The sequence below is a fragment of the Canis lupus genome, chromosome 12, assembly GCF_048164855.1.
Source record: "Canis lupus baileyi chromosome 12, mCanLup2.hap1, whole genome shotgun sequence".
Classification (NCBI taxonomy): Eukaryota; Metazoa; Chordata; class Mammalia; order Carnivora; family Canidae; genus Canis; species Canis lupus.
The window spans coordinates 25,312,085-25,337,394 of NC_132849.1; the positions used below are offsets into that span (position 1 = coordinate 25,312,085).

Sequence of the window (25,310 nt, forward strand, 5' to 3'; positions counted from 1 at the left end):
GCGCTGCGGGGCGGGAGGCGGCGCGGGGACGCGGTGCGCACGCGCGGGGAGGCGCGGCGGCGGCCTGAGCCCGACGCTGGGCCCGACGCTGGGCCCGGGAGTTCTGGGGCGAGGCTGGCGGGGCGCCCGCTCCGAGCGGGCGTTACGTGGAGATGGTCGCCCCGGGCCGAGGCGAGGCCGGGAGCTCCAAGCTAGAGAGAGGATCCCGCCCGGGGCCCAGAAGGGACTGCCGTGGCTCGCCCCGTGACCCGAGGCAAGTTGCTTACCGGTGCTCCGCCCGGAATCCACGCAGCCCCAGCCTGGAGTGAGGTTCCTGCCGAGACCCGCGCGTCGCGGCCGGCCAGCACCCCGGGGGCCAGTCCTTTCGCCCGCGGCCACGGCGCCCGCCCGGGACGGCGCTGCCTGCGCGAGGGCGGGGAGGGTCCTGGCGGCGCCCCCGAACCTCCGGCCGGGTCCCCGTGGCCCCTCCCCTCGGCGGGGGCAGTGGGGGCCGTGGGGACAGGGAGCGGCCCCGCGACGGGCCTGATGGAAGGGTCAGAGAAGGACTGTCAGGTCTCTGAGGGCATTCGCATTTAAACCAGGGACCCAGTTTCTGGATTGAATGCCTACTCGGTGAGTTGAGCTCCAGCAAGAGGTTTGAAAATCATACCCCTTATACTGTAGCTCCTTGCCTGAATACTTCATTTGAAAAGGACCCATCCTTTATGGGAAGGCCATTTCTTTGGGCCCGACTATAAGGAACTTGCCTAATGGGGGAAGTGACTTTATAACTTCCATTACTGGCTTATTTGATGAGTTTTTTGCTCTTTTCTTTCTCTGATACAGATAGGAAGTGTTCCTGTTGAAGTCCCCAGAGCTCCAGTAGTGCCAGGAACTGAGGCACTAGCAGGTGTGTAAAGCTGGTCATGCTACTACACTGCTTGATTTATTTTATACGCAGAAACAGAAGAGGCTTCCTGAGATCACTGGCGCCATACCTGCCTGTTGTCACCTTCCCAAGGTTGGCTGATGTGTGAATGTTTTGTTACGAAGGTCAAGGAGGAAGGAAAGAAAAGGGAACCAGATGCTGAGGCTCCAGAGGACACAGTGAGAGAGAGCTTGTTCCTGAGGTACCATGACCAAGGAGCACTGTCCTCCCCACTAAATTACAGTGACCCAAATGTCCAGCCCAATAGCCAGGAAATATTCCCATTCTGGGTGCTAGGAATCACTGCATCCTGCCACCTGACAAAGATTCCAGTTTGTTACTGGCAGCCAGTTCTTAAGGAATCCAGATCATGTTCCCACCGTTGTAGACTAACTCCAAAGATAGGCCACTCTCCTCCCTAAGTTACCCAAGTCTGTGAAACATGATGGTCAGTTGTGTATGGGCTGTTTACCTGCTTATGATCCAGACTTGTTATAACAGGTATCCATGATGTACATGATAAGTTAGGGACTTGTCCAGCCCTCCTCCCAAAGTGGCCTCGTATTGATGACTGTCTTAGAGTTAGCCAAACTGGCTAAACAGCTGCAACATGTGCAATATTGGTGTTCACTGTGAGGAAGGCTAGGCAATGTGTTGCATTTTTTATTTTCTATCATCCTAGGAACCAGGCCTAGTATTATAAGTCCAGACCCAATCTGTGTCTGATGCCTAAGCAAAGCCTGAGGACTTCAGCTAAGAACACCCATCAGGATGACGCCCATTAGCTTCATAACTTTGATAAGCTGCCCCCAGATCCCAGTGACTTCATTGTCAGAACCAGACCTCACCACTTAACAGTGGAGCCACTGTCCTCTGGATATTGAGAATCCAACCCAAAGAGGATTCCCCTTCTTTCCATCCAGTGGCATGGGTAGTAAGAGTTAGGCATTTGACTAAAGCAGCTGATTTATTCAGAATAAATTTACAGCTGCTTAAAGATTTTTATTTATTTTTCACGATTTATTTATTTATTTTTAGATAGAGCACATGAGCAAGGGGAGGGGTAGAGGGAGGGAGATAAGCAGACTCCCCGCTGAACACGGAGCCCTACTTGACTGGGGGCTCCATCTCAGGAACCTGAGATCATGACCTGAGCTGAAATCAAGATCTGGATGCTCAACCTACTGAGCCACCAAGGTGCCCCTACTTAAAGATTTTTAAAGTCAGTTTTTCTTAACAGAGGCTTAACTGAATGATGAAACTAGTTTTCATTTGTAATGTGTGTGTGTGTGTGTGTGTGTGTTTTTGTTTTGTTTTGTTTTGTTTTGTTTTTTTACAGGGCTGAGACTTCAGAGACCTCAGGGATTCCATTTAGTACTCAGAAACCTTCGACACACCCTGGTGATGGCACATAGGGACTGTTTACTTACTCTTAGCCTGAATGACTGCCAAGGAAGAAGACAAAGGTAGAGCAATCGGACCTCTGGCTCTCCCCATACTTCTAATCTCAGAACATATTAAACTCCTTTCTGAGCCCAAGGATGAAGCTCACTTGAATAAATGACTTTGAGTCATGAATGAAAACTCTTGCTCTTTCCATAATGAGAGAGAATTAAGAGATGGACAGGTAAGCAAGCACTTCTATTTGAGAAGGAAGGTGTTTGAGATATATTATTATTAGTAATAACACAGAGGATACATCAAGAGAATGTGGAACTTTAAAATGTTTTGAGAAAACCCTCCTTATAATGCTTTTGTTCTATTAGGAGAAGCTTCTATTGATTCACCTCTGAGTCAGTTGCCTTTGCTGGTAGTTTATCTCCTTTTCTTTTTTTAGAAGATTTTTATTTGGGGTGCCTGGGTGGCTCAGTGGTTGAGTGTCTGTCTTCAGCTCAGGGTGTGATCCTGGGGTCCTGGGATTGAGTCCCACATTGGGCTCCCTGTATGTAAGTGGTGAAATAATGTATATACTCTGCCCTTTGCTTTTTCCACTTAATATATCATATGGATTATTCCATATTGTCCATAAAACACTTCCTTGGGGCACCTGGGTGACTCAGTTGGTTAAGCATCTGCCTTCAGCTCAAGTTGAGCCCCACGTTGGGCTCCCTACTAAGTGAGAAGGCTGCTTCTCCCTCCCCTCCTGTCTTGTACTGTCACTATCTCTGTCTATCTCTCAAATAAATAAATAAAATCTTTAAAAAAAAAAAAACACTTTCTTATTCTTTATGGCTATGTTGAAGCTCATTGAGTTAATATGCCCATTAGCGGGCATTCAGGGTTTTTTTTTAGCCTTTTGTTGCTATGACAACAGTCCTACCACAAATGATAAATTGGATAAATTCCCAGAATGCAATTGCAGGCCCAAAATGGGCAAAGGGTATATAATTTTATCAGATGTCAAGTTGTAGAGATCGGAACAGTTTACATTTCAGTGTGTTACAACACTTGGTTTTCTAGCCAACACAGCATGTTAGCACACTTTTTGATATTTGCTCATATAATAAGTAAAGACTATTATCTCAGAGTCATTTTATTTGACATGTCTCTTATTATAAGTAAGGTTGAGCATTTTTTGTTTGTTTCTGAGCAGTGCATGTTTCCTCTTCTGTCAGCTGTCCAAATCCATACATGCCTGTTTTTCTACTGGGTTGAGTTTCTTTTTCTGACTTCTAGGATTTTTTTTTTTTTCAACATCTTAGGAAAGTTAGTTCTGTATTGATAATCTAAGTTGTAAAGTTGATCAGGTGTTTTTTGTTTTTTGTTTTGTTTTGTTTGTTTTTTTAAAGTTGGTCAAGTGGTTTTTAAAAGCATAATGGGCAAGGGTTTAGCTGAAAAGAAAGGCCAAAAGTAAAGAAACTGCCTCACTAAACTTTACTGACTCAGCTCCTGAGACCTTTCACAGAGCCAAGAAATATGAGATAACATTAAGCTTTTTGCAGTTTTCCTTATGACTAGATTAAACAAGTTTTCACTCACAGTATTCCTTATAGTTGAGTTCTTGAGATTTCATGTTTTTGTGTGTGTGTGGCTTTGGGAAAGGGAAAAGGTGTGACATTTAAGCTGTCAATGTCAGAGGACTGATCTGTGCCCAAGAAGCTGACCCTGCTTTGTCTTACAGGTTGAAAGTGTGTGTGCTGGGTGTCCTCCACCATATGACAAGGACAACAGTGCTCTTCGGGCTTTCAGAGGAATTCCTGTATGTATCACCCACACCCCAGTACCTCCTGCCAATGCAAGCTTTCGTTGCATGCTGCTCTGTGGTGCCAAACACCAAGGACTCAGGATGGCACTGACCCTGCCTCTAGGAGCTCACACTTAGGGGTGGAGTTGGGGGGCACAAACTTGCAAAACAACCTCCAGCTAATAAGATAATTGCGGTAACGAAGCAGAATATAAAGTGCAGTGGGAATACCGAAGGCACACCACACCACAGTCTTAATTGAGTTGTGTGAATTTTTGTTTATTCTTCAGGGAGAGCATATGCTTGTCCCCGTGTCACCCAACTTGTACATCAGAGTTGGAGTTTTCAATGTGCCTGTCTTTAACACTGGTTTTAGTCAACCCATCCTTCTGACCAGTTCCAAGAACATTCTGTACAGTGGGTGGGGCATGTTTGTGTGGATGGGAGGGTATGGATTTGCCCTCACGCTGAAGGTCGGCTGCCCCTACAGATCTCAGAGTTGAAGAACCATGGCATCCTCCAGGCCCTGACAGCAGAAGTAAAAGGATGGGAGCCAGGTGGTAAGGTCCTCTTCAGAGCCCTTGGAGTCGGGGTGGGACCCAAGTCAGAGCTCCCCATTGTCTCCTTTTCATCATTTGAATTTCTCTCACTACTTATCCTATAGCATTTTACAAATTTATCATTCTTCAAGGAAAATTAGAATCAACAGTGGATTAGAAGTCAAAAGACTCGACTCCTAATCTAGTCCTGTGAGACACTTATTTATTATGTGCCCTTGGGCAAATCATATCTCTGTGTCTACAGTGGAGATATCAATGCCTTCTCTATCCTCAAAGGCATACTATAGGGATCCCTGGGTGGCGCAGCGGTTTAGTGCCTGCCTTTGGCCCAGGGCGCGATCCTGGAGACTCGGGATCGAGTCCCACGTCGGGCTCCCGGAGCATGGAGCCTGTTTCTCCCTCTGCCTGTGTCTCTGCCTCTCTCTCTCACTCTCTCTGTGACTATCATAAATAAATAAAAATACCTTTAAAAAAAAAAAAAGGCATACTATAACAATGAAATGAGACAGTGTATGGGAAAAGGCTTTGAAAAAGTATCCTATTTTATCTGCTCTACATGATTCTTTCATATACTGTATATAAAGCTCATTTCACTTGCTAATTTATGACACAGAAAGGTCCACTTCACAGGTGAGAAGCACCAGTTCTAGAGTCCCATATCTCTGGTTTTTAAGTCCTGCCTCTCTGACCCACTAACTTGAGCAAGTTTCTTGGCCTTCTAACCCTTACTTACTTCATCTATAAAACAGAAAATATGTCAGAACCTGTGCGATGGGAATTGTGTAAGAATTAAATGAGCTAAGATAAAGTGCTTAGCACACAGACTGTAATCTGTAGTGAGTGCTTATTGCTACGTATTGTTATCTTTAAATTCTGCAAACTGAAAATGTAATCTCCACAGATATGGGGCTTGGTAAAAATATTCTTTTTTTTTTTTGTAAAAATATTCTAATGTAGAAAAATTATTTGGAGATCTATGAAATTTCTTCTAATAGAATTTGATCTTTGCTGTGTGGTGACAAACCTAACATTTATTAGAGATTTGCCTTAAATGCCAAAATATTTTATATTTCAGTACAGCTAGCATTTATGTGCCAGATATTTTTTTTAAGATTTATTTATTTATTTGAGAGAGAGAGAGAGAGCAAGCAAGTGAGCATGCAGGGGTGAGGGGCAGAGGGAGAGGAAGAGACTCTCAAGCAGACTCCAAGATGAGTGCTTGCTGAGCCCATGCAGGGCTCAATATCACCACCTGAGATCATCACCTGAGCCAAAGTGAGATGCTTAACCCACTGAGCCACCCAGATGTCCCTATGCCACATATTTTTAATTATATTAAACAATTGGAGTTTTCTTCCACGTTGCTCTCAGCTCATTTAAATGGATGGGCTTGTGAGGCACTTGGCTGGCTCAGTTGGTGGAACATACAACTCTTGAGTTGGGGTTGTGAGTTCAAGCCCCATGTTAGGTGTAGAGATTATTATTTTTTTAAAGATTTATTTATTTATTTATTTATGAGAGACAGAGACATAGGCAGAGGGAGATGCAGGCTCCATGCAGGGAGCCTGATGTGGGACTTGATCCTGGATCCTGGGATCATGACCCAAGCCCGAGGCAGGCGCCCAACCACTGAGCCACCCAGGCATCCCGAGATTACTTTTTAAAAAAATAAAATCTTGGGATCCCTGGGTGACTCAGCAGTTTAGCACCTGCCTTTGGCCTGGGGTGTGATCCTGGAGTCCCAGGATCGAGTCCCACATCAGGCTCCCTGAGTAGAGCCTGCTTCTCCCTCAGCCTGTGTCTCTGCCTCTCTCTCTCTTTGTGTCTCTCATGAATAAATAAATAAATAAAATCTTTTAAAAAATAAAATAAAATAAAACCTTTGAAACAGACACCTACGTGACTCAGTCAGTTAAGTGTCTGCCTTAGGCTGAGATCATGATCTCGGGGTCCTGGGATTGAGCCCCACATTGAGCTCTGTGCTCAGCAGGGAGTGTGCTTGAGATTCCCTCTCTCCCTCTCCCTGTTCTCCTCCCCCTGCTCATGCTATCTCCTCTCTCTCTCAAGTAAATAAATCTTTAAAAAAGAAAAGAGGAGTACTTGGGTGGCTCATTTGGTTACACATCTGCCTTTGGCTCAGGTCATGATCTCAGGGTCCTGGGATCAAGCCCTGCGATGGGCTCTGTGCTCCATGGGGAATTTACTTCTCCTTTTCCCTCTGCCCCTCCCTGCTGCCTGAGCTAGCGCTCTCTCTCTCTCTCTCTCTCTCTTTCTCTCTCTCTCTCTAAAATAAATTAAAAAAAAAAAAAAAAAAAAAAAAAAAACAATAAATAGGTTTTCTGGGTGGTATGGTGAGTTGAATATTGGGCTCTTAGTTTCTGCCCAGGTCGTGATCTCAGGGTTGTGAGATCTGACACACATTGGGCCCTGTGCTCTGCATGGAGTCTGCTTAAGACTATCTTTCCCTCTCTCCCTGCCTCTCTCCCCTCAAATAAATAAATATTTAAAAAATAAAATAAACATGTATATAGAGAGAGGTAGGTAGGTAGGTGGATAGACAGGCAGACTTACTAACTCAGTGATGCTGTTTTTCCTATAGATAAGTAGAAGAGAGGCCAAATAAAGGAGACAGTTGAAAAAGGAAGAAAAGTAAAGAACTGTGCTAATGTGAGCTGCATTTGCTATCCTGAAGATTTGTTTTGCCTCCACTTTTTTCTGTTAGGGGGAAATTAGTATTTATGTCAGCATCATCTTCAGATGAGTCTCCCTGGTTCCAAGAAGGAAGGGAAGAAGTGCTCTTGCTATGCCTTGGGCATTTGTCTCTAGTTTTTAGGTACCAGAATACAACTGCTAGTTGAGACCTTGTACTTCTGTTGACTAACCTATAGTCACAGCAGATTCCCAGATGCTGATGAGATTTCTGCTCTCAGCTCACAGCCTTCAGCCAGGGTGTTTGTAGGTGAAAGGTTAAGGGGTGCCTGGGTGGCTCAAGTCAGTTAAGTGGCTGACTTGATTTCAGCTCAGGCCGTGATCTCAAGGTCATAAGATGAAGCCCTGCATCCAGCTCCATGCTCAGCAGGAAGTCTGCTTGAGATTCTCTCTCCCTCTCCTCCCTGCCACTCCCCACCCCCCACTCTACCCCTGCTTATGCTCTCATTCCATCTGTCTAATAAATAAACAAATATTTAAAAAAGGAAAGCAGGGCTTCTGGATGGCTCATTTGGCTAAGCATCTGACTTCAGCTCAGGTCATGATCTCTGTTTCCTGGGATTGAACCCTATAACAGCCTCCACAGTCAGCAGGCAGTATGCTTCTCTCTCTCCCTCTGCCCCTCCCCCTGCTCGTGCACTCTCTCTCTGAAATAAAATCTTAAAGAAAAAAAAAAAAGAAAAAGAAAAGTTTGACCAAGTAGCTTAAAATGAGGACCTGCAGGGTGAAGAGTCCGTGAAGCCAGGCGTCAGTGAGGGTGAGGGGTGATGCATCCCTCCTCAGGGCCATAATGAGCAGTCTCCCTGCTGCTGTTCCACTCTTCTCTTTATTCAGCCGCTTTCTCCCTCCTTTTCATCTCCCAGGGAGATGAAAAGCACACTGGAAGGAAGTTTTATTTTCTTCACCATCTAAAGTCAAGCAGTCTGTATCCTGGTAAAGTTATCTAGTTTGAACCCTGAGGCTCGGGTCTCAGTCCACCCCAAACTGGAGCCGGCAAGATTGAATTTCCCAGAAGTCCAGACCCATGTCACCTCCTGCCATTACCCAGTGCTCTGCTGGACCCAAACCCAGGACTGTGTCTATGCCACTACCTAACACGTACTGAGGGTCATGTACCTGCTCCTCGCTTCCCCTCACCCCATCCCCAGAAGCTGAAGAGTTACATCATCTTCCAGCAGTTATGTAAGTGATGACACAGGGTTATGTACCTTGCTCACAGAAGTGCAGCTGGGGAACGCAGATAGGAAGTGCTCGCCAGCATTTGGCTTTGGAGTGTGCTCTCAGCAACAGCCCTCTATGGCTTCCCAGCAACTTTCTCTGCCTTCAGTTTCTGTTAGTCTTTTGAGTTTCTGGTAGGATTGGATTGGATTGGATTTCCAAGTATACTTTCAAAATAGTTTATTGCCCTGTGATAGCCTCAGTCAAGACTGCATGGCCCAGAGAGCTGCTCTCTCACTCTTACTACTGGGGCTGGAGACTAGGGGTCACGATTTGGGGTCTTAGACTGAAGTCTCCCTGTTTTTTTTCATGATTTCTGATCTCCTCTCTAGCAAACGGGAAAAGCCAGCAACAGGAGTGTCACAGAGCTAGCCAGTGACAGCTGTGGTTTGGAGAAAGGGCTGTGTGGTGGCTATAGAGAACCCATCTTGCTGCTTTTTCTCTCCTGCTTTCCCCCTTTTCTGGTGCTTTCATTCATCCAGCAGAAATTTGTTGAACATCTACCCTGTGGCAGGCACCGTGTCAGGTTCTAGAGAACCCCGTCCCTGTATAGCTTCCAATGTGGTGGGAGAGATGCTTACAACACTGATGAGCCTGGGTATTAGGGGCTCCCACTGCAGACCTAAGGAAGTCAGGGAAGACATCTGGGGGAGGGATGATGGCTGAGGTCACTGACAGATGAGAAGGAATGACAGCACAAAGGGTTCTGACTGAAAGTAAGGGTACCTGAGGTGACTGCAGGAGAGAGCAGTGTGAGCAAAGGCACAGAAGGGGGGCTGCTGAGAGAGTTCAGGGAGTTCTGGGTGCCCTAGGGCACAGCTACAAACATAAGAAAGATCCAAACTGGGAAAGTATCTAGAGGTTGTGCTGGAGAGTTTGGGTTTTGGGGTTTTTTTAAAAAAGATTTTATTTATTTATTCATGAGAGACACAGAGAGGCAGAGACACAGGCAGAGGGAGAAGCAGGCTCTATGCGGGGAGCCTGTTATGGGACTCAATCCCAGGTCTACAGGATCACATCCTGGGCTGAAGGCCGCGCTGAACTGCTGAGCTACCTGGGCTGCCCGTGTTTGGATTTGTCTGGAGAGTTATGGAGAATCCGTGGAGGGTTTAGAGCAGGGGATAACATCAGATCTGCCTTTCCGAATAATCACTGGCAGCCATGTGGAGCAGGTATCTGAGGGCAGTGGGACCCAAGGTGGGCAGACAAGTGTGGGGCTGCAGTGGCAACCCAGATGTACGTAGTTCTCAGAGGCTCTCCTTTTCTCACTATTGCAGTTGTGAGTACAGAGGTGCTCAGAGCCCAGGAAGAATGGGAAGCTGTGGACAACATCCAGGCAGAGACAGGTAACCACAAGGATGGCGCTGACTCCACACAGCCCGGCTGCTAATAAAGACACCATGCACATATGCGAGTAACGTTTCTGTGACCATGGGATTAGGAAACAATTCCTGAGAGTTCTCATTTTAGCTCCCTGACATAGAATAAAATACCTTTCCAAAGCCAAAGATGATGACATTCTACCTCTGGGGGAAATGGGAATGAATGCCATGGGGAAAAGGCTGCCATCTACTCAGACCCGAGAAAAGACAGGGAGTACTTGAGCCAGGGTCAGCCTCTGTAGGGTGATGAGGTTGGGTCGAAGGATGGAGGCAGGCAGCCAGGTTCCCTGTCCAAGGGTGGGCAGGTTGTTCACTATACAGAGAAGTCTCTGGAGATAGGGGCCATCTGTTGGAAGCTCTGAAGCCATCTGCTGAAAGGCTCTGAGGACTGGGTAAAAATTCTCTCTCTCACTTCCTTTTCTAACGTGTTTGGGTGGAGCTATAGGAAGGTAGAACTCAGACCCATATCTAGCTCGAGCTCTCCTTGAGCACGTGGAAAGTCATTACGGTGGGCTGTGTCAGTCATCCCCAACATTGCTAACTGATGGAGAGGGGGTCATTCGTATGCAGGATGTGAGAAAGGGCGAAGTGGAAGTTAGGAAAGGCGCATAAACACCTTGGTATGCTCCTGTGTGGAGCTCCTACTCCAGGCAGTGACTTGCTTCCTCACAGAAGAGTGGAATGGGCCCTCCCCCCGCCCCTGCCCAGCAGATCTGTCCCTACTCACTCCTGAGGTGGGCCTAGCAAGCCTCTGAACAGCCCGGTCTAAAGGGGGGACCAGTCCAGCAGATAATGCCAGCCCCCTGAAGGTTTTAGTTGGTTGGAGGATTGGTTTTAGTTGTAGATGCCTGATGTCTGCAACTGAAAGCCGGGTTTGGCTTAGAGCAACAGCCAGAAGGCCCTGAGTAAATGTTTGCTGACAGGATGACCACCATTATGAACCTGAGGGTGTCCTCCCTTTTGCCACAGGGATCCAGGCCAGCACAGACCAGCCTGGGCAGCTTATCTCCTTCAGTGAGGCCCTGCAGCATTTCCAGACTCTGGACCTCTCTTCCTTCAAGGTATGAAAGTAGGGAGGTTTGGGGTCCTAAGAGCCAGGTTTCTATCCCACCAGGTTAGGGCACTGGGCAAGCAAGGTAGAAGCTTCCAGCTGAGGACCCTACCTCACCTAAGAAATCTTGGAGCACGGAATCAGGGGTAGCCAAGGACTCATGCTTCATGCAGGACCCCAGTGGCCTTTGGGGACTGTGCCCCCAGAGCTCTTGTGGTCCTGTCACACAGAGGGCTATGTTGCTGCTCCCTCCTTTTCCCTCCTAGGGATGAGGAGGTTTGGAATCCAGTGCTAAATAGTTCCTTAGAGAAGTAAGGCATTCTGTCTAGAAAGCTGAGTAATGCATGGCCATTATAGGAAAATCATCCATTCCTTCAGGGAACCAGAAGTTATTGGGGAATTGTAAAGTTGGAAAAAAGAAGAAACATTGAGGAGAATAAAAGCTGGCAGGCTCTCTGGGGCATCTTGAGTGATGAGGAATAGTTTTAGAGGATTATGATTTCAGATCTTCAACCTAAAACCTGGTTCAAGAGAGGCTGAAAAGGTAAAAATCAAGTTGGCTTATAGGACCCAAAGAGCCAGAGGGTCCCAAAATCAGAATATTCTAAGACCTGCAGCAGTGGCCCTTGTGCAATTAAGTCAGCAGGACCTGGTTTAGGAGGTACTGGTTGTGGTATGGACAGAATGCTCCAGCAACCCATCAGGTATCCAGCTCCAAAAAAGTCCCCACTAAACTCCCCTCTCCATTAGCTCTCTCACCCTAGAAGTTAAGAGGACTGCTAGGCTCTATAATTTATGTCCTTTGCAGAGAGAGACGGACCTACAAAAGGTAAAGCAGCCCTGCTGGGAAACCTGGCCTGGCTTTTGTCAGACCAAAGTGGGGGTCCCTACGCCAGCCGTCTCTAGCCTCCTTGGCAGTCAATGGAATAGGTAGCTCTGGAGAAGCCCAAAGGAGCAAATGCCAACAACAGGCTAATAATGCCCATCCTTGGTGACATCTGTTTTCTACTTAGAAGAATCCTGGGAGCCAGAAGAGCCTGTCTCTAGAGATTGAGCAGGTGCTTCAGGGTTTTTACCCCCTTTCCCTGGCCCAGAGACCAGCCAATTAGTTTGGGGAGCTTTTTCTTTCTACTAGAACAGTCCCTTTACTGGTCCTGATGGTAAGTTCATTAAAGCAGGTGAACTCAGCCATCTGCCCATTGCCTGCAACTTCCTCCCCAGAAAAGAATCCAACCAACTATTCGAAGGACTGGGCTCGCTGCCCTCCGGCACTGCCTCTTCGGGCCTCCGAAGCTCCACCAGGGCCTCCGTGAAGAAAGGGACTTGGTCCTGACCATTGCTCAGTGTGAGTGCACAGGTGCTGCCATCAGGCAGGTGCTGCATATGTGGTCAAGCAAAGAGCACTGTTTGCCCACCCGTTGCTGAGGCTAAGCCAGAGGTCTTGCATGTACCGTGTTGGTGGGGAGAGTGGGAGCTGTGGGGTGAAAGTGTGGAAGTGTAACACAGTTACACTTGAGTGTACAGTCCAGATCTATCCTGTCTGAACCATTCTCTAAGAAACTCACAGTGCCCCCCCCCCCCACCCAGGGAAGCGGGCAATCTGACAGAGTTGGGGTTGTGTTTTTGAACAGGTGGCCTGGACAGCCAAGACCCAATGCATGGCCGAGTCCTTCAGACCATCTACAAGAAGCTGACTGGCTCCAAGTTTGACTGTGCCCTCCATGGAGACCACTGGGAAGATCTGGGCTTTCAGGGTAAGAGGAATGGTTCATCTTCTTTCCTTGACATCTGAATCCAGGACTAGAGGAAGAGCACAGATAGTCCTCTTCCTGTCATGCCAGCACCCCCAAGGCAGGACATCCAGGGGAAGAGGGTACAGGAAATGCAAAGGCCCTAAGGTGAGCATCTTTACTGTGCTTGAGAAATAGCAAGGAGTGTGGCTGAAGTGGAAAGGTCTCTTGTGGCCTTATAGACAGTTGTAGGGCATTTACTCTAAGGGAGATGGAAAGCATCAGAGTGATAGGATTTGGAATCTGGCTTTTTCTTTTTCTTCATTCCTTTTAAGACAGATGAAAATTTTACTTTATGCTATTTTATTTTTTTAATCTTTTTTTTAAATTTTTATTTATTTATGATAGTCACAGAGAGAGAGAGAGAGAGAGAGAGAGAGAGGCAGAGACATAGGCAGAGGGAGAAGCAGGCTCCATGCACTGGGAGCCCGAAGTGGGACTCGATCCTGGGTCTCCAGGATCGCGCCCTGGGCCAAAGGCAGGTGCTAAACCACTGCACCACCCAGGGATCCCTGCTATTTTATTTTTTGAGTGAAACAAAGTCATTTCAGCTGTTTTGGGATTATGCTACTCTTTTTTCAAAATCATATCAAGTTACATTTATATGGAATAGGAAAATGTCCTCATTTAGAAAGGAAATTTCATGTACCTGTGATTAATTAGTCCATTTGTATTGACAGCATGTTTAAGTCCCTTCATTCCCCCCCTCATCTGTAATATAATTATCTTAAATATTTGTTCCATATGCAATGAAAATCATGTCAAGATTATGATTTTTATTTCATCCACCAAACAATTTTAAAAACTCAAGAGGAAGAGCAAAGCATTTACCCACATGCTTTCTCTTTCCTTTGATCTGTTTTCTTTTTTTGATACTCCGAGATGTCTTCTTTTATCATCTCCTTGCATTTTCAAGAACTTCCTTTAACTGTTTTTTGAAATAGTTCTACTGGTGATTAATTCTTTTAATTTTTGTCTGAGAATGTCTTGATCTCCCCTCCACTCGTCAAGGGTCGTTTCTCTGAACAGAGAATTCCAGGTTGACCATTCTTTCCCTGCAGCACTGCTACTTGCTTCTGGCTTTTGTGAGAAAGTTACTGCCAGTTGACTTCTTTCTCCCTGAAAGGCAATGAGTTGTTTCTCCATCTGTGCTTTTCAGATCCTTTTAGTTTGACTGTGCTATGTCTTAGTGTGGATTTCTTTGGGCTTATCCTGTTGGGTTTGCCTAGCTTCTTGAATCTATAGGTTTAGATCTTTTGCCAACTATGGTGCATTTTCAGCTGTTCTTCTATTACCTTTTTTTCCTTAATTCCAGTGTAGTTAGCATACAATGTTAAATTAGTGTCACATGGTTATGTAGTGATTCAGTAATCCCATACATCTCCTATTGCTCATCAGGATAAGTGTACTCTTAGCTCTTTACCTATTCCCCATCCACCCATCCGCCTCTCCTCTGGTAACCATCTGTTCTCTATAGCTAAGAATCTGTTTTTTGGTTTGTGTCTTTTTTTTCCCCTTTGTCCATTTGGTTTCTTTCTTAAATTCCACATATGAGTGAATACTTCATGTACTTTTCTCAGCCCCATACTTGTTCTTCTCTGTGGGACTCTGATGACACAGATGCTAGATCTGTGCTGTTCCACAGGTGAGAAGCTGTATTCATTTCTTTGGATCTCTGTTCTGTAACTCCTAGATCCCTAAGGCTCTGCTCGTTTTGTTTTGTTTTGTTTTCTCTCTGATGTTCAACAGATTGGATGATTTTTGTTGTTCCATCTTCAATTTCACTGATTCTTTCCTCTGTTGTTTCTGTGCTGCTGTTGAGCCCATCGAGTGAGTTTTTAATTTTATTTATATTTTTCAGTTGTTAAGTTTTTTATTTTGTTCCTTGTATCTGATATTTCTTTACTGATGTTCTATTTTTTCATTTTTTTCAAACTATTTATCAAAGGTATTTTTATGATAACTGCTCTAATAGTTTTCTAGTTTTCTATTGTTGCTGCAACAAATTAGCACAAATTTGGCATAGCTTGAAACAACACAAACTTATTAAAGTTAACTTATTTATTCAGGTAATCTCTGCACCCAACATGGAGCTCAAACTCATAACCCCGAGATCAAGCATCACATGTGCTTCTAGACTGAGTCAGCCAGGCACCACACAACACAAACTTATTATCATATAGCTCTGTACCTCAGGAGTCTGACACAGGTCTCACTGGAGTAAGATCAGTGTAGCAGCAGGGCTGCATTCCTTTTTGGAGACTCTAGGAAAGACTCCATTTCCTAGCCTTTTCTACTTTCTAGAGGCTGCCTCCACTCCTCCTCCTCCAAAGCCAGGAACATAGCATCTCCCTGAGCCTGGTTCTGTTGTCTCCTTCTCTGATTCTGTGTGTCTGCCTCCTCTCACTTTTAAGGACTCTTATGATATTGGGGCCACCCAGGGAATCCAGGATGATCTCTCTATCTGCTGATTGACAACCTTAATTCTACCTATGATTTTTTTTAAGATTTTTATTTATTTGACAGAGATAACAAGAGAGAGCATGAGCAGGGTAGAGGGGTACAGGAAAAAGGAGAAGCCGACTCCCTGCTCAGCATGCAGGGCTCAATCCCAAGACCCTGGAGAATCATGACCTGAACCAAAGGCAGACACTAAACAACTGAACCACCCAGGTGCCCCTCTACCTATGATCTTAATTTCCCCTTGCTATGCAATAAAATATACTCATAGGTTCTAAGAATTAGGACAAGGATATCTTTGGAGGGGCCATTATTCTGCCTATAACTCTGGCATTGCTCACTCTCCAGTTCCTTATCTCGGTTACAGGAGCAAATCCAGCCACAGACCTGAGGGGAGCAGGCTTCCTTGCCCTCCTGCACCTGCTGTACCTGGTGATGGACTCAAAGACCTTGCTGATGGCCCAGGAGATTTTCCGCCTGTCTCGTCACCATATCCAGGTGAGGTTTTGCTGGAAAGCCAGAGGAGAGGGCTGTGGAACCACGGTGGGTGCAGGGTGCTCCTGAGAAACCAGGAGGGCCTCACAGGAGGCTGTCTCTAGTTGCTCAGGGCTCTCAGGACAACTGAGGCAAACCAGGACCAGGCTTCCTCCGCTAGCCTGACCTGCGCTGGAATCTGAGCTCTACCACTCATTAGCCTCGGTCTCAAGCAAGTGCTTCAACTCCTCAGAGCCCTGGTTTTTTCATCTGTAGAATGGAAATCATGGACTGTTCAGCTGAACAATTAGGAAAATTAAATGAGATGTGTACAAAAGCAATAGGCACAGCTGTGATGTTAATGTGTCAACTCACTGTCCCCCCTGAGGATATCCCTTGAACAGTACTAGTAAGTTCTCCTAACCCTCAAGGAGAGTTAGCTTTTACGTGCCTATGAGGGTCAAATGACCCATGGTATTACTGACAGGCCAGAATTGGCTTCTGTAGCCCTCGGTCTGTCCAAGCCTTCTCTGGGGTTGGGTTTAATGGTTTTCCCAGGTAGTAAAAGTTGGTAGTCCCACCATTTTATTTTTTTTTTTTTAAAGATTTTATTTATTTATTCGTAGACACAGAGAGAGAGAGGCAGAGACACAGGCAGAGGGAGAAGCAGGCTCTCCATGCAGGGAACCTGATGTGGGACTCGATCCCCGGTCTCCAGGATCACACCCTAGGCTGCAGGCGGCGCCAAACCGCTGCACCACTGGGGCTGCCCGTCCCACCATTTTAGAAAAATACATCTGCCCTGTTTCCTGCCATTCACCTATGCCACATGTATTGGACCTGGAATTCATCCACTAAACAAATTTCTATTCATTATTCCCTATGCTAGTTATTGTGCTTAGTGCTTAAGGATATACCAGTGAACAAAGGAAAGACCCTTCTATTTTTTTTTATTCATTTATTCATGAGAGAGAGAGAGAGAGAGAGAGAAAGGCAGAAGCAGGCTCCATGTAGGAAGCCCAATGCGGGACTTGATCCTGGGTCTCCAGGATCAGGCCCTGGATTGAAGGTGGCACTAAACCACTGAGCCACCCAGCTGCCCTGCAAAGATCCTTCTAGCAGAGAAGACAAGGCAGTGAGGTTAACACATAAATTATAGAGTTCAAAAGTGGTAAGTGCTAAGGAGAAAAAACAAGTAGGGTATAATGTTAGGAGAATATGGGAAGTATTTTATGGGGCATTCTCATGCGAGAGTGGGTTAAACCAGACCTTGAAGGAGGTAAAGATGTTGGCCCAGTTGGTACCTGGGGGAGAGCATTCCACATGAGGAAGCAGCTAAAGCAAAGGTCCTGAGGAAGGAATGCATCTGGCACATGAAGGGGTAGGAGGGAACCTGCTGGAACCGAAGGAGCACAGCAGAGCAGTCCGAAGGGAGGTCCTACAGCTAACAGGGAGCAGATGACAGAGGGCCTGGTAAGCTATGATAAGGACTTTTGATTTCACTCACTCCCAGCTCTAATAGGAGAGGTCTGTCGTGGTGGGCTTGCCAGCCCTGGCCCCAGCAGCACCTCTCACACAACAGGAAGGTGGTGTGCCTAGATACTGCCTAAGGCAGAGGGGCCCAAGAATAAGTGGCTGCAGGTCACATCTGCAGCATTTTAATCAGGTCATTTTACCTGAGAGGGCTGGAGCTGATCAGGCCTGAGTTCCCAAAACAAACTGTTGCAGTAATGGTGTCATAGGCCGTGTTATGTAGTTCTCAGAATGTCCATTTCTTTCTTTGTAACATGGGAAAATAATTTCAACCCAGCAGAATTATTCTACATTGGAGATAAACTATGTGAAGTGCCAAATGCATTAGTCTTTTGGTGAGCATCAGTTATGAAAGTAATTTTTGATTTCCAATAGTAAAAATACAGCACACACACGACACAACCATTAGTAAGGTAGTTGCCTTATTTTAACTTTTTATTTATTTGTGTGTGTGTATGTGTGTGTACCTTAGGTAGATCTCTTTTTTTTTTTTTTTTTTTAATTTTTATTTATTTATGATAGTCACACACACACAGAGAGAGAGGCAGAGACATAGGCAGAGGGAGAAGCAGGCTCCATGCACCGGGAGCCTGATGTGGGATTCGATCCTGGGTCTCCAGGATCGCGCCTTGGGCCAAAGGCAGGCGCTAAACCGCTGTGCCACCCAGGGATCCCCAGATCTCTTTTTTAATCTAAAACTAATGGAATACAAAACAAATAGTCATACAGATCCTGCCACTGAGGCACTTTTTCATTTCTAAAGTCTACTCAGTATCTCTGTATCTTTTTGGGTAAAGCACCCATTAAATCTTAAGGCTTGGGGCACCTAAGTGGCTCAGTCGGTTAATCATCTGACTTTTGGTTTCAGTTCAGGTCACGATCTCAGGGTCATGAGATCAAGCCCTGCATCAAGCTCTGGGCTAACACAGAGCCTACTTCTCCCTCTCCCTCTACTCCTCCCCCTGCTTATGCTGTCTCTCTAAAATAAGTAAAATCTTTTTTAAAAATTTAAAAATAAGAAAAATAAATAAATCTTAAGGATTTACTTCACCTGTCTATTCCAGAAAACACTGGAGGAGGCAAGAATAGGACTTCATGAGCATCTGGTCTTAAGATATATTGGGCCCCCACAAGTTGAGAATGTGGGCATATTCTGTGGTCTTCACGATGCAGAGATGTCTGGGTTAGGTTTGAGAACTGTACCTGTTAGCCTCTGCAATGATGCAGTCTCTTGCAGCAGCACTGCTTCATTATAACAGACTCCCAGAAGTTGAGGAGTACCTCAACAATCCGGCCCCTCATTTTATTTATTTATTTTTTTTTGAGATTTTATTTATTTATTTGAGAGAGAGAGGGAGAGCATGAGCATGGGCATGAATGGGGTGGTGGAGGAACAAAGGGAATGGGGGAAGCAGACTACCTGCTGAACCAGAGCCCAATAGGGGCTTTGGGCTGGCACCCCAGGACCCTGAGATCGTGATCTGAGCTGAAATCAGACGCTTCCCCAACTGAGCCCCCGAGGTGTCCCCAGCCCCTCATTTTAGATAGAAGCCTAGAGAAGGAAAATGACTTGTTGAAGATCCCACAACTAACCGGTATTTCCTATAGGTCATCTCTGACCTCAATGTCTCCCTTCTTGTGATTTATGAAGGCTCTCTAATAAGAGTTTCCTACAGAAATATGGAAGCCAGGGTAGAGGGTTATTACCAACTCAGAATTCCTCATTTGTTTTCAAGGACGGGCTTGAATGAGGGGAGGGAGTAGGCCATTCAGACATCAAGGAGCATCCCAGACATAGGGAGCAGCAGGATGAGAGAGGAAGTACTGGGAACTTGATGGGCAGAGACCCAGACTGACTACTTTGACCAGTCTGTTTCTCATCCCTTCACCTGCTGGCCTCCGTGGGATTTACTGGGGATTTATATTTACTTCACAACATGCATGTCAGACAATAAGATGGAATAGCAGCTTAACCTAATAAAGTAAGAGGGTTGGCACAGGCATCAGGAAGCTAGATGTAAGTTCCATGTGCGGTATTATTATAGAGCTATAATTTGAGACAAGTCACTTACCCTCTCTGGGCCTTAGTTTGCTCTTACATGAAATAAGGACTTGGCCTAAACAACTCTAAGATCCCTTCTAGATTTATTTTATAGTTCCTTGAACTATAAGCAATTCCAAGATTTTAAAGCAAACTTGACCTCAAGCCCTTATGAATCTTGAAAGCACCATTTTCCAGGAGGCTTGTCTGAGGTCAGAGTAGCAGCTGGGGGATACAGCCCTGCCAGCAACCAGTCCTGTTCTCTCCTAAGGGGAGAACTAAAAGTACTAGGCCCCATGGTAGCTAAAGGCCAAAAAATATGATTGCCAGAGCAGACTGCCACAAATGCCAGCAATGGGGAAGTGCTTAGCCCACGCCATGCTGAGAAGTGGTGTCGTAACACAGACACAGGTGCAGGACACATCAGGCTCCTTGCTGGCAGGCGAGGAAGCACCTTACTCATATTCACACTTCTATAGCCTTCTGTGCAGTTTCCATCCATTGTTTCATTCCACCAACGTGGCAGGCTGGCAAAGACATAAAGCAGCAAATGGTCCTTTAATCTGTTTTCCAGCAAAGTTATGTGAGGGTCAGAGTTATACAGCTAGTGAGTAGCTAGGCCAGGACCCACGTTCTGACAGCTGGCCTCGCAGTGGGCTCCTCACAGCAGTGGTTGTCAGCCAGCAACCGACTTCAGAGTCCCCTGAGGGGATGCAGATGCCCCCGCCCCCTCCACTGGGTTGAACCTCCAAAGAGGGGCGGGGGGGAAAGGTCAGCAACCACTATGAAAGAGGATCCAGTCTTCCTTGCTTCAGAGTTCAAAGATGGTTAAGCCTGAATGTGAGGGATGAAGAAAAATGGAAAGTCAGAACTGTCCGGGTCTGGTGTCCTCTGCTGTCCCTTGGTCAGTTCCCTAAACACAACCTCTAGAGGGTATTTCAGTTCCCCGCAACACTTTTCAGGGCCAAGGGACCTGCTGAAGAAAAGGAGACACGTAAATCTGAATTCCAGTTTTTCACTACTTTTTAGTAAGTGGGCTTGGTAAAGATGTACCCGAGAACGAGCAAACGCTAGTTTAGATCCTCTGTTAATTATGTCGCTACCGTATTCTTGTTCCCATATTTATTTTTAGACTGAAAAAAGGCAACGGAGGGGGCAATCTTATACAAGGGATAAGTGGTAGGTAGGCAGACCGTGAAGGTGTAAATGTGTTGCTGCTGACCTCAGCCACTCATGCTGAGGCAAGAATAATGATGGTAACAGTTGTTAGCACCTCCTTGGGCCAGCACTGGCCTTAGTATCTTGCATTTGCGATCTAAATGATTTCTGACAGTTACTCTGTGAGTGGGTCCTGAGATAAGAGAAAATGTGAACTGTAGGTAATAAAACCTCACTTGTAGAGTGTTTATGATGCTAGTGACTTGCCTCCACCCAGCATGGCACTTGTGTCAGGGTCCCCAGGACCACCCCCAGGTTGATGATTCACTGGGAGGACTCATGGGATTTGGCCTATAGTCATACTCAAAGCTATGATTTAGTCCAGCAAAAGCAAAACCAGCAAAGGGAAAGAGTGGATGGGACAAATCCATAGGAAATCAGGAATAGGCTTCCTTCCAAGAGTCCTCTCCCAGTAGAGTCACACAGAGCACACTTAATTCCTCCAGCATGGAATTGTGCAGCATGGGAAATGTTGCCAACCAGGGGAGCTTGCTATAGAGAGATTCAGTCCCCAAGGTTTTTATGGGGGCCAGCCGTGCAGACACCATCTGTGTAGCACATACCAAAATTCCAGAATCACGGAGAAAAAGCAGAGGTATTCAGCATAAACCATATTGTTTGTACAAACAGCTTAGGCGCATGAGTCATTCTGATGAAATGGTAGGAATCCTCTCAAAATCCAGGTTCCCAGCTACCAGCGAAAGGCCACCCTTGTAAGCAGACATTTCTAAGGACAGCAGTCTCAGGCCTGTGCGTTAACTCTTCCCTGCACAGCACTCAAAGATACTTCCTTTTTGGTTTCAAGAAACAGGAAAGCTAAGTCTCATAGAGTTCAGGTAGCTGTCCTAAGGATACAAAGCCAGTAGGTGGCCAGGCCAAGATCTGGAACCCAGATGTCACGGAAGACCAGGAAAAAAATCTTTGTGGAGCCAGAAGACCCTGGATGGTTCAGTGCTGTCAGACAGAACTTTGCAATGAAGACAATGTAATGTATCAGTCCTGTTCAATATAGTAGCTACTAAGTACATGTGGCTATTGAGCACTTGAAATATGGCTAATAGGACTAAGGACTTGAGGTTTTTTTCAACTTGGAATTGAATTTTTAATTTTGTTTAATATTTATTTATTTATTTATTTATTTATTTATTTATTTATTTATTTATTTATTTATTTAAGAGAGGGAGCACAACTGGAGGTAGGTAGGGAAGGGACAAAGGGAGAGAGAGAAGCAGACTCTCCACTGAGCCTGACAATGGACTTCATCCCAGGACCTCAGAATCATGACCTAAGCCAAAGGCAGATGCTTAACTGACTGAGCCACCCAGGTACCCTAGTGTTTACTTTTTAATAAATTTAAACTTAAATAGTTCTATGAGGCTACTTGCTATCATACTGGACAGCGTAGTTCAGCATCATAATGTAATAGCTTTTTCTTCCTAGGGGAAGCATGTGAGATAAATAGACTTTGGCTCTTGTTCTAAACTAATGAGTGCACTGATCTGTGTGTCCCTCTCGGTGGCTGTGCTTGGGTATGTGCTTGGGAAACTAACATGTAATATATGGAAATACCCTGGGGAAAAAAAACCCGTTTTCATTTTCTTAGTTTTTTTTGTTATTAAAGAATAGGAAGGATGGGGCACCTGGGTGGCTCGGTTGGTTTAGCATCTGACTGTTGGTCTCAGCTCCGGTCTTGATCTCAGGGTGGTGAGTTCGAGCCCTGAATTGGGCTCCACACTGGGCAAAGGAGCTTGCCTCTCCAAAAATAAAGCATTAAGGTAGACCCCACAGGGGATTCTGAGGCCCCTCCTAGTTGAAGCAGCCCTGCCGAACCCCATGCTGCCCCCTCTCTGATCTGCACAGCTAGTTCTCAGGCCTGTTATTGACAAATGGGGTGTGCCAGCAACTCAGGCTGACTTTCTACCTACTTTCTACCTTTGCTGTCTCTACTTTTGAATCAAGTGCTTATGAGCAGTCAAATAAGAAGCCTAGAAAAGAGATTGTAGGAGACTGTACGGTTAGATAACTGAGCCTCATCCCTCCTGTGTTCAATCTGACCCCAGGGGGTGGTGTGGTCCTTGGGCAACACCGTGGTGGGTCTGGTGAATGAAGACCAAGGAGAACCTATGGGTCGGGAGGTGAAGAGGATGGAGAGCTAGCACACAGATTATGCCTGCTGGCACACAGGTGAATTATCCTTAGTTGGAATCCTGGTTCCAGTGCCTCAGGAAGATCATTTCAGGTCACTGAGTCCCAGCTTCCTCATCTGTGAAATGGCAGGATTATTACAAAAATCAAGTATAAGCAGGGCAGCCCTGGTGGCGCAGCAGTTTGATGCCACCTGCAGCCCGGGGTGTGATCCTGGAGACCCGGGATCGAGTCCCACATCGGGCTCCCCGCATGGAGTCTGCTTCTCCCTCTGCCTGTGTCTCTACCTCTCTCTCTCCGTGTCTCTCATGAATGAATAAATAAAATCTTTAAAAAAAAAAAAAAGTATAAGCATCAGATGTCAGCTGCTGCCTCTGGGCCGTGGCAGCCACTGCTGCCAGCAGCCCTGCTGAGTTGTGGATGACGGGCCCCAGAGGGCCAGAGCCTGGGCTGCCACTGACCCTGTGCCTGCTCCATTCCAGCAATTCCCTTTCTGTTTGATGTCTGTGAATATCACCCGCATCGCAATCCAGGCATTAAGGGAGGAGTGCCTCTCCAGGTGAGTCCCCACACTGTTCACACCCGGCTGCAGGTTAGCTGACCCAGCAGAGCCTGGTTCCCTCCCGCCCCTGCCCTATTCTCGCAACTCTCTCCAGAGACCTGCAGCTCCCCGGGAAGCCCTTGCACCCGTCTCACAACCCTGCCTCGGAGGTGAAGGCTGCCTGGGGCATGGCTCCCTGGGGGAATCGGGCTGGCAGAGGCACCCAGCTGTCAGCCTTTGTTCCCTTCTGAGTGCACCGCCCCCCCCCCCCCCCTTGTGCTATAGGGAGTGTAACCGGCAGCAAAAGGTGATCCCAGTGGTGAATAGCTTCTATGCCGCCACCTTCCTTCGCCTCGCACACGTCTGGAGGACACAGCAGAAGACCATCGCTGACTCTGGATTTGTCCTCAAAGGTGTGCTCTTCTGGGAGAGGCCTGAACTAGTGTCCCCAGGTTCAGGGACACTAAGGTGGTTGCTAGACTCATTTAGGCTGCAATTCTCTTCCTCCAAACCCCCTACTCTTACTTCCTCAAGCTCCAGATTCTCAAAGTCTCCCATCAGCCCACCCTCTGGCTTCTGCTAGTTCTCCTTTCTCTGCTACCTCTCTTTACTGGCCTCAGAGCTTCGGTGACCATGTTTTCTGAATCAAAAACTGGGTCCAACAGTTGGACTGACCATTCAAAGTTGAGATTGTTCTGGTCAAGGTAGAATGTGTGGTTGCTGTGGCTTTATCTGGTTCATCTTCCTTCTCTGGTGAGCTCTCTACCTTAGAAGACCCCTTCACCCTTCTTTCCACAGAGTCTGGGTTGGGGGTGCTCCCTAGAGCTGCTGGGCCTGGACTGGTATGTATTCCAACGCCCCTTCAAGCCTTTAGTTCTCCAATCCTCTGTTCCAGACTTGGAAGTGTTGGCCAAGAAGAGCCCAAGGCGGCTACTCAAGACCCTGGAAATCTACCTGGCTGGAGTGTCAAAGGGACAGGCCTCATTGTTGGGACCACAGAAGTCCTGTGGGACACAAGCCCCTCACTCCAAGGATCTCACCTTCACAGGAGTGTGTGACCTGCCACCACATTCATCTGAAGGCACATGGCTGATCTGACTAACCCAAGGCTGACAGACTTGAAGGCTGGGCCACAGGGGCTTTGGGAGGGTATGTGGCGCATTATGCCAAGCATACCCCGGTGGGCCTGGCCAGGGAAGCCAAGGGCCCTCACTCACGTGAGATAGTAGGGATAGTTAGACTCACCCCACTCCCCACAGACCTGCCTCCAGAGCAAGAATTTGCATAACTGGAGATGAGCTAGTGGAGAGTTGGTTTTCAGGAAATCTCAGTGAGCGAATGGATCATGAGGTGGGAAAACCCTGCCTGGATATTCCATGTATCCCCACACTGAACGGTATTCCCATGCGGAGGTGCCAGAATTCTGACTCCCTGGGCAACAGGGCTCTCAGGCCCTGAGTGTCCATGGGATAGGGACCCTGTAGCTAGAATTTGAAGAGAGAATGTAGCAGCGGCAGCAGCCAACAGGAGGCAGCAAGAACCAGGGCAAGAGGCCTTCTCTCCATCCTCTGCCAGGCTGGTATCCAGGCCCTTCTGGGGATTCTGGTCTTGACTTACCCACCCTCACCTCTCCGCATCCGTCCGCTGTTTATGATACAGAACCAGCTTTCTGGTAGGTGGCACCCCTGGCACCCCTCCCAGCTGCCCCCCAGCTGGGCACCCCCCTACTACACAGCACCCACCCTGTGGAGGTGTACCAGTTCCTGACAGGGATGGTTTGCTGGCCTGGCTGAAGGAAGGAGGAAATTCACACACCAGCAGTTTTTGAATAAAAGAATTGTTCTAGGCCAAGGGCCCCAAGTGTTTTCCTCCAAGATAAGCCTTGCGCCTTCCTGTGGTCCTGTTCCAGGCCATGGTGAGAGCCAGGGGCTCCAGGAGAGAAGGTTTCTCTGCCCTGGCCAGACTCCACTGAGCGTATATGGTGTCCATCCTGTACTTAGAGGCCTAGAGACTCCTTGTACACTTGAGCCAGGGGGCAGGGTGGCCCGAGCTCTTGTTAACATTGCTGTGAGACCTCCACATGTTTTTCCTACATTC

The 25,310-nt window shown here is 46.8% G+C and overlaps 1 protein-coding gene across 4 annotated transcripts; it reads left to right on the forward strand.

The window, feature by feature from the left end:
* The first annotated feature begins 37 nt into the window (after positions 1-37).
* On the forward strand, positions 38-25,064 carry ELMOD3 (ELMO domain containing 3). 4 transcript variants are annotated; one of them, XM_072770032.1, is made up of 14 exons: positions 38-257; positions 830-889; positions 2,247-2,373; positions 4,029-4,106; positions 4,582-4,651; positions 9,590-9,750; positions 9,856-9,924; positions 10,930-11,021; positions 12,233-12,356; positions 12,643-12,765; positions 15,629-15,759; positions 23,155-23,231; positions 23,499-23,626; positions 24,109-25,064. In XM_072770032.1, the coding sequence occupies exons 5-14, from the start codon at positions 4,638-4,640 to the stop codon at positions 24,309-24,311; spliced, it is 1,122 nt and encodes a 373-aa protein (XP_072626133.1). In that variant the 5' UTR covers positions 38-257; positions 830-889; positions 2,247-2,373; positions 4,029-4,106; positions 4,582-4,637; the 3' UTR covers positions 24,312-25,064. The 4 variants fall into 4 exon arrangements, with proteins under 4 accessions (XP_072626133.1, XP_072626131.1, XP_072626134.1 ...); XM_072770030.1 differs by lacking the exon at positions 9,590-9,750 and having other exon boundaries at positions 2,247-2,534; XM_072770033.1 differs by lacking the exon at positions 2,247-2,373.
* The last annotated feature ends 246 nt before the right edge of the window (positions 25,065-25,310 follow it).